Source organism: Morus notabilis, unplaced genomic scaffold, assembly GCF_000414095.1.
Source record: "Morus notabilis unplaced genomic scaffold, ASM41409v2 Scaffold45, whole genome shotgun sequence".
Lineage (NCBI taxonomy): Eukaryota > Viridiplantae > Streptophyta > Magnoliopsida > Rosales > Moraceae > Morus > Morus notabilis.
Genome location: NW_010366164.1, coordinates 1,071,402 through 1,080,771, shown reverse-complemented (window position 1 = coordinate 1,080,771; position 9,370 = coordinate 1,071,402). Strand labels below are relative to the sequence as shown.

The 9,370-nt window shown below is 31.5% G+C and overlaps 1 protein-coding gene across 1 annotated transcript; it reads right to left on the bottom strand.

The window, feature by feature from the left end:
* Window positions 1-3,373: 3,373 nt before the first annotated feature.
* Window positions 3,374-5,713, bottom strand: LOC21410124 (transcription factor bHLH95). The gene is made up of 4 exons (XM_024173160.1): window positions 5,450-5,713; window positions 5,222-5,359; window positions 3,809-4,306; window positions 3,374-3,475 (listed from the first exon to the last, which is right to left on the bottom strand). The coding sequence occupies exons 1-4, from the start codon at window positions 5,711-5,713 to the stop codon at window positions 3,374-3,376; spliced, it is 1,002 nt and encodes a 333-aa protein (XP_024028928.1).
* Window positions 5,714-9,370: the final 3,657 nt, after the last annotated feature.

The following is a 9,370-nucleotide window of genomic DNA, read 5'->3' as shown; positions in this document are numbered from 1 at the left end:
ATATATATATATATTCATAATTTGAAATTTTGCTTATTTTTATTTAAATGGTGTTTTGAGTATGTTATCTAAGTTTAGATTTTCTTTTTTATTGTCTTTTAAGTTGTTTCATTTATAATTCTTTTTTTTTTCTCTTCTATTTCAATGTCTAATTTAAATATTCTAGTTCCTATATTTTCATAGTGGGCTTAGGAAATTTAATTGTATTACTTAAATAGATGAATAATTTTTTAATTTTATTTGATGAAAAATAAACAAAAATCGTTACATGTATAGTTGTTAGTGTTGATGATAAAAATTCATCAACAGAATAATAACGAATTTCGTAACATTATGCATGAATTAAATGATCTAAAACGTAATTAAAAGTGAAATTAAAGCAATTGAAAAGATGGAACACTCGAGAATTATAGCGGTCCACCCTCGATTTGAGAGCTATATATCCATTGTAGGGATGAGAGAAATTTCACTATTTTCAGAGGAATTACATGCTCTAATGCTCAAGATGAGACTTAGGAATTTTCTTATCTATGATCCCTTATTTATACCCTTAGGTCACTGCTCCTGCTTGTTTCTTTATTCAAATTTGGGATATTTCCCTTATCTTTTGGGATGATTTCCCAAAAGATAAAGATTACAATCAGTCAAGGTAATTTTCTTATTTAAATTTCATATATTCATATTACAAATAGTAAGTCTTGAAGGGAATCCTCAAGATCTTCATCCTCGCGTAGCCTCAACTTCATAAATGCTTCTTTTAGGTTCTTTGCTTATGTTTGTGAGTGCGGTCAGCCTTACATCCATCCTTTATGCTTCTCACAACAGTCAACATCCTACTTATGTCTGAAGCTTCTTTGTAACAGTCGACTCCTAAGAATGTTGTTTGCTGACATGGCATCTAGGGTTGAGTTTTCCTTGATCATTTAATGTTCTCCTTTATGACCCGCGGGTCCCACTCAGTGTCTATTTTAAGGTTTTGTGTTTTACCCTATAACAGTTAGTATAATCCTGATAAAAAAAATTTAGCCCCTCCTACCAATAAATCCTAGCTCCGTCAATGCCAGAGACTGTCAATAGAGGAGCCTAATGTGTGCCACAATACACTTTGATTTTGTCATTCTTAGCAAACCTAGCCTACTTTGTCAAATGGTGTTGAGAACTCTCTTAATTTTCAGGAATCGGCATGAGCAGGTGAAAATCAGAGAAGAAAAGTCAAAGGAGAGCTGGGCTACAACTAAAAGACTTGGAGTTCAGAAAAGAAATTAAAGCCACCAACCAATTTAAGATTCCCCTTGCTGAAGATCAATGGTACATCCCACTTTTTCTAAATTTCATAGTCCCGATCTACTAGGTTAGTGGATTAAATTTGGTGAGATTAACCAGGCTCCCACCTGATCACCAGAGTAGCCTCACGTGCGCCACGCGTGGCCGAATTATGTTCATCTTTATTTTTATGCACCTAACCTCCGGTCGGTGATCCGAGACCACTCATCGACTTGTTTTGATCCTTTGAGCGAAAATTGCCCTAGGTAGTTCAAGCTATTAAGAAATTATAGTTCATATGCGTTTTATCTTGAGAGGGATTCTTGAGGAGTCTAAGTCCAATTGAGTTGTAAGTTTGAGTTCTTAGTGGATTGATCATCATCTGAGTGTGGTCTCGCGAAGTAGGTGGTTACCGAACCGCGATACTAATTTTCTTGTACCCCTTTTACTATTTCACGTGTTTCTTATATTTGTTACAACAAATTTAACAACAAACTTGGTAAAGAGACTAAACCGGTACAAACAAGCTTTATGGGATCTTGTAGTGGTGGCACGTCGAAGTCTGTTTTATTTATTTAGTCCCAGTCTGTTTCACTGGTTTAATTCTGTTCAACTCAGTTTGAATAGTGAGCACAGTTTGAATTCGTGTTTGGTAAGCACTCAGTCCGAATTATATTCTCCGTTTGAACTGAATTAAATTATCCAACTTAGAGTTTAAATTTCCCCTAAAGTTCAACCGTTTAAACCATTTTTGAATAGTAAATAGGTGCTAACTTTTTCTGCTTTTCACACCTACTAAACACAAATTTGAATTTTATTCCTTGTTCAGATTAAAATTGTAACTGCACATCCAAACGCCAATTCAAACTATAATTTAAACCATATAGTTTGAATTTTTCTGTTCAAATAAAAAGTTCAAATCAACACAATTCAAATCAGTGGACCAAACAGGGGCTTAATATTGGCTCTTCATTTATGTGTAAGCATATGAATTCGTATAAGTGAGTAATTTTAACTATCATTGTGGCCGGGACTATTCCGCTAATGATGTTTTATTTATTCATTTTTGTTTGTGCTACACTTATTATGTGGATTGGATTTAAGGTTTTATTTTGGACGTTATTACTATTTTAAGTCCCATGGAGAAATGTTTTAACTGTTGAATTTTGCTTTGTTTTGCTACCTATACTTAACCCCACTTTGGGGCGGTAATGTAGATAGGAATAGTGATCAAGCCCTCCACTTAAATAGACATTTACACATGTATAATGTTATCTAGCTAGCTAAAAGGAAGATTACAACATGGTGGTTAGCGATAATTCGATGTTCATTTTTAATATTGAGGTCTAGATCAAATTCAAATTCCCACAAAAATAAACTGAGTGTTAATTAATTTAAAAAAAAAAAATATATATATATATATATGATTAAGTTTTTCAGTATTATTTGATTTTCTTGCGCACAAAGTTTTTGTTCTGCATTATGTTGAGACTCCATCAAAGAAGAGAATCGTCATATTAAAAGAAATATTGAGAATTAGTAGGATCATCATGAAGATTAGAGAGAGATCAGAAGGAATGGTCTTGCCTGTTGAATCTAATATATAATTGTACGTAGTACTTGATCAAAAGTCTACTTATTACATAAAATATTGTTTCAAAAACCCATGTCGTCTTAAAAAGAAAATGTATAACTTGTATTATTAGACAATTTTTTGTATCAGCATTACCACGGATTTATGTATATTAACTGAAAATTTTGCAAGAATCTACTAATATCGTTTGAGAAGCTAGATGCTATAAGCTTACAGCAAATATATGGCACTATATAATAGAAACCACTAATTATAAGCTTTGCAGTGCACCACTATATATATATATATATATATATCATATATGTATAACTTACATCTATAGATATATATTTCTTCAAATGATATATTTTCCATCGTATACAGGAGAACTGAAACAACAAATTAATCCGCTTCGCATGCTCGATCATGGCCGGTTGAGATATTGATCGCGTAAAATTATAGCCACATCCATCAAAGTTTTCTTCAAAGTTGAAAGTATTACCAGACATTTTTAGGGTTGCAATATTGGAGAGAAAATCAAGAAGACACCCATAACATTATCTCCCCAACAGCTTGCTTGAAAACTTCTTCTACAGGATTAAACGCCTCTAGGAACTGATCTGAAGCTCCGTTACTTGCCTGCTATAATGACATAAACCCGTTAATAAAATTATCTTTCTTCGTAAATGATGAGAGAGAATAACCGGCAAAACTATCTATATATGATTAATGACGTCACATAAAAATTCATCTAAATTTGTTTTGGTTTTAATTTGGCCATGTTTGTGAGTGTTGGATGAATTTATACGATGAAATCCTAAAGAAACTAGTTTTGTTTTTGTTTGTCTAAAAGTAAATTGATTTCTATTATAGGTTTTATTGATCATGACGCTAATGAAAATCTATTGACTGTTCCTCCTCGTAATTTCTTCTATTGTGCTTATATATAGGAACAGAAAATTAAAAACTTACATGATGTGCATGGATCATGTACATGTTCCGATCACCATCGGACGAGATCTGAGCCGAAACGAGCGTTATCTTATGCTTCTCCAAGGCATAGCAAATGGAGGTGAGGAGGCCAGGTTTTCTGGGCGAGCAAATGCTGATATGTGCTTGGTCACCGCAGATGTTCAAGACCACATTGGAGGAAGTCCATGTTTGGAACATTACAGGAGAGAACTGTGAAACTACCGAGAGTGAATTTGAAGAAGGGTTATTTATGTTGTTTCCCATAGTGACAAGTTCATTGCAAGATCCTTGGTCAGCTAAGAATGCCTCCCTGGTATCCTTATAGGCTACCTTTTGTTGGGAAATTAGGGAAGGCTCACAGTTGAAAGAAGAAATTGTGGTACTACTAGTAGTAGCTCCTTGAAGCTTTTCCAGTTTTTGTTTTTGTAACTTTTGGAGAGTCTGCTGTAGGGTTCGGATGTAGTTCACTGCTTCATCAACAATTGTGGATTTGTCGGCCTGCATTTATAATATCATATTTCATTTTTAATGTAACGACCAACATAAAATTAATTATGTGAAACTAGATGTTTTCTCAAAAGGAAACTAAGAAGGTTCATGAAATATTAATTAATACAACTTTCTCCCTAAATATTAGATTGTTATTTTTTATTGCGTTTAATTTCAAACATTTACTAGCTAGGATGTCTAATTAAACTCTTGTACTCACACACACATACATACAATCATAAAATGTAATCATTTGTGTCTAATAGCTATAGGTTATATTCAGCAGCTATTTCTAAGGTGAAAAGCAAAATACACCGATTATAGACTCCATCAAATGGCAAGATCTAGGTGGGATCTTCATGAGAAATCACTACTTGCATTATAGCCACAAAGCTTTTCCCCGAGAAATGGATTGTTATATAAATGTTAAGTACAAACATCATAACATCCCAATAATTTTATCTATATAGATATATATATATATATATATATATGTCGAAGGAAGTAAGAATACTAATATAATTTGCCTTTAATTGTTTAAAAAAAGCCTAAATATATAGGTGATGGGTTTCTCTTCACAAATTACAGTGAACTTAAAAGGGCTGCAAAAGGAAAAAGCCCCATTTCCTGTTAACCGCCCACGACGACAAGTAAAATCTTAAAAGCCACAAAACCTGAACGCAAACTAGCGACTAGTACCTCTTTTTGTAAAGATTTAAAAAGACTACTTTGCTTGCTTACCCATCTGAAAGAGAGATCACAAAGCGAAAAAACATGCAAAAGACAAACTTATATTCTTAACCAAAAGTTTTTTTTTTCTAAGGGTATTTAACCAAAAGATTTAACATGATATATTTGTGTAACACAATATAAATTAACTTTATAAATACAAACAAATATTATCTTAATAATTATTAAGATTACCTTAGGAGGGAGTTGGGGAAGCAAAGCATGAAGATTAGCAAACATGTTCCTCATCTTCTTCCTCCTCTCTCTCTCCGTCCATATATGTATTTCATGATCCGATTCCCCACCACCAACTTTTTTTCCTTCTTTCGTGATCTGATCATGATGATCATGATCATCAAGATCGCCGGTACTGGTGGTGGTAGTAGTAATAGTACTGGACTTTCCATTATTGTTTTTGCAAACACCCCCTCGGCTCCGCTTCTTCTTATTATTTCCCTGCGGTGCCCCTTCTTTCCCTTTATTCGCTTTTGGCCCCCCGCCGCCGTTCGAGCTCTTCATCTTTTTGCCCTCGGACTTTTCTTCTTCTTCTTCGTCAGCAGTTCCAGTATAACCTGCACCGCCTGTTGGTGATGAGTTGTTGGACAAATTATTTGCCCAATTACACTCGTTTTCTTCCCATAGAAAACCCATCTCGTTCCCAACTATGGCGAATCCTTCTTCAGACATGGCCAACCTATATCTGTATATCTTTGAGAGAATTATATATATGTGTGTGTGTGTGTTTGTATATATATATATATATATATAGAGTGAATATAATGATTGAGTTAGAGAGGCGTTTAAAAAAGGTGGCGAAGTTTGGGGTTTGTTTTGGGAGAGAATTAGAGATATGTTTTTTTTATTTTTATTTTATAATATTATATATAGTATAATATTACATAATTCTCAGCTGTTGCAAAACTGAAGAAGCCGCCAAAATACAATCATAAGGTGATGCCGTTACTTGGGCTTCGAAACAAAAAACGGATGGCCTCGGTATTCCGGTAGGACCCACACCAAGGAGATGCTGACCCCACCTGTCTTACTGAGAAACTTGAAATTACTTTTCTACCATTGCCTCCGTTTGGAAGGTAATCCCCTGTATTGCTTGGCAAGTGGCATCAATTCGTGTTGCCATTTTGGTTACCAAACTTGGCCTTTTTTTTACGTGTTTAATGTAATTATTTGTATAAAAAGAATTGTTAATTTCATCCGTTAGTCAAAATTTATTAAAAATTAAAAATCTATATAAATCTACGGTTTAAAATAAGATTCTATTAGTAGGACCTTTTTTCATACCGTGTTGTAGAATTTTCATTGTATATAGGTTTTTTCTGTGGACCAACAACATCTTGTGAGGGAGAATTCTCTCATCGTAACCGGTTGAAAAATTTACTTAATTATCTTATATTGAATCATAACAGTTGATATTTTTGGAACCAGAAGTCGTTTTTAAGCATGTGGTAATAAACGATTGATATGCACTGATCCAAATAAATGTTTATGTATAATTGGATGTGCTTATTAAAAATACATGACAGATATAATATTGCATTACAATATTGTTAATGTTTAAAAATGGCGGTCGGTTATGATGAAACAACTGATATTAACAATAAAAATGACAGATATGCATATTATCATTCATATTAAAAATAACATAAGTTTATTGATGTGCTTTTCAATATAATTATTTATGACAGATGTACATGACAATCATTTATTTTTATTTGCTTAAAAATAATTTCTTATTCCTAAAATAATAACTGTTACGACTCAATACAAAAAAATTACATTAATTCTTCAACCAGTTATGATGACACGTGAGTGACAGATTCATCATTTACAAAGTGGGAGACTACAATCAGGTTTAACCTATTATGTGTATAATGGTCAATTAAAGAAGAAAGAATCCACGTATAAAGGATTTTTGTTATTTGCAATGTAAATAACAATGTTTTGTACATGTAATTTTACATGGTTATAATTTGTGGAACCAAGAAATCAATCACACTAATGGTGAATATATATATATATATATATGTATATATATTAATCATTTATTATTATATCAATCTGTGCTATTTGGTAATTATTAATTATTATCTTAAACTAGCTTGTTATTGAAGCTTATTAACTGATTATCGTGAAACAAAACAAGAGGATAAAACTTTCAATAAGCAACTAAAATACCCACGATATACATGGCGTATCCAAAGCTTTTGTTTTCTTCTTGTCAGAAAGAAACGCGTGCTTCAACATTATCGGGTCGTTAATTTCAGAGTAATAAAGTTTTAACAAATTAATTATTGTGTTCTCTTGTCTTTTTAAGAATGGAGTATCTGTATAGAAGCGTTACATTAAAATGTAATGATTAAAACGTCAGAGAATATTTTCCTTTTTGTTGAAGTAAATCAAATTCGTTCAGAACTATCGTAATGCTTACTGTACTAAATGAAAGCTGTAATAAAGAGTTTAATCAAACAATTTCTTCTAGATGTAATTAATAATTCCAATTTCTAGTAATCTATAATTTAAAGGGATGAGTTATATCTTAGGTAAGCATTTCAATATTCCAGTCAAACAATTTCTAAAGACTGTAAGTTAAGAAAGTTCCAAACCTGTACATAACGTTTTTATTTAGAATGAAACAACCATTCAAAGAAGCTAAGATCATAGAATGAAAAGGTACAAAAGATAGAAGCAATCACGGGCTAGCCAAAATAAATGAAATCCATAATATTAAAAAGAAAAACCTACAGTTTTATATAGTTGCAGCATGTACAATTGAATAAGAGAATATGGAAAACCACCATTTTCACTCTTATAGACTTGACCTGAATTTGCATGTTTCAAAGTTGTAACGTATGTTTCTTGGTAGGAATGAAAGTTTTATAATAAGGTATGAAAAAAATTTTGGTTTGAACGGTCTAATGTGTACCAAATTTTGTTAGTTTTCTTTTTAATTTATTTTAATATGATTATTTAATGTTTCTAAACCTACATTACTGTTAGAGACGAGAGATTATACAATAGAAAGCTTCTCTTACAGGTAATAATACTTAGAGTTTGTGTTAAGTCTCTTTCCTTTAGTTTTTCCTTATAGTTATTCTGAAATCTTTTTTTTTTTTTTTTTTTTTTAGCTTTCTACCCTAAAGGTCTTAGTATTACATCAAAATAAAAAAAAAAACAAAAACAAAACAAAAAAAAAAAAAACAAATGACAGATATGATACCTATGTGAGGTTCGAAAGAGAGCCATATATTAGTATGGTCTTTTTTCATGTCTTACAGTAAAATTATTCTTAATTAAAATCCTGCAAGAACGCAAAAGAGAATTATACTACTAATCCTCATCAATCATGAGCACTAATTAGGATAAAAAGGTTATGTAATTATCAAACGCGTTTTCGTCACTCCTATTTGAACAGAATAATGTTATTAAACTTTGCATGCACAAACAACTGTATTTCTTGTTCGTATTGTCTTTTAGCCGGTTTCTTTTATTATTGAAGCTTAACAAAGACGTTAGTGTGAGGCTTAAAATATTGAAACTGATTACATGATTGAAAATCTGAAGCTACTCGAAGAACAAATTTAAAGATGATCATCACTTGCAAATGAAAGCCTGCTCAATGAAATTGTTTTTAAACAAAGTCTACTTTTATTCAATTTTTTGAAGGAAAATATGGAATTAAATCTACATCTCCAATGCAATGCTAAATTTATGTGTTAATGTTAGATTTTAACATTTAAGTAGAAAAATCATTCTTTAAAGCAATGATATTTTTTATGATAAATTTACTATTGGCTAAACGGTCATAAATTTACTATCAAGTATGACATATTGTAAATTCGACATTTGATTGCTATTAGTTGGTATGTTTACGTTTTCCTTTAATCATTATAACTTTACATTTTCAAATTATTTTAAAATTAAAAGTTTAATTCTACTACTTCTACAGCTTAATGATTATGACAAAAAATATATTTAATATTTCAAATAACATTAAAACATAAATGAAAATAACTTATCAAATATACTATTTTTCATAGTTTTTTTGTGCCAAATAGGCCATTAATAACATTAGCATTTGCATTAATGAATACTGATCTTATACTCGAAACAAATATTAATGCTTGCAAAGAAGGTACATCAACCTTTAAAAGAAAGGAAAAAAGGACCCAAAAAAAAAACAAAAGAAAAGAAAAACGCACAAAGATTAGAATAATACCCGTTATGTGTTTCAAATCCAGCCAAAAAGTAACCCAAATGTACTAGAATAAACTTGATGTTAAAACGATAATAACATGACATAAAATTAAGCTTAATAGTGAGTTGAAA

Bases quoted from the DNA above. Each gene is read 5' to 3' on its own strand.
- LOC21410124 (XM_024173160.1), bottom strand. From the start codon at position 5,713: ATGTCTGAAGAAGGATTCGCCATAGTTGGGAACGAGATGGGTTTTCTA. The intron at 5,360-5,449 runs GTTTGCAAAAAC...CATCATGATCAG, and splicing joins AGAAGCGGAGCCGAGGGGGT to ATCACGAAAGAAGGAAAAAA. The intron at 3,476-3,808 runs GTAAGTTTTTAA...TCATTATAGCAG, and splicing joins ACATGATCCATGCACATCAT to GCAAGTAACGGAGCTTCAGA.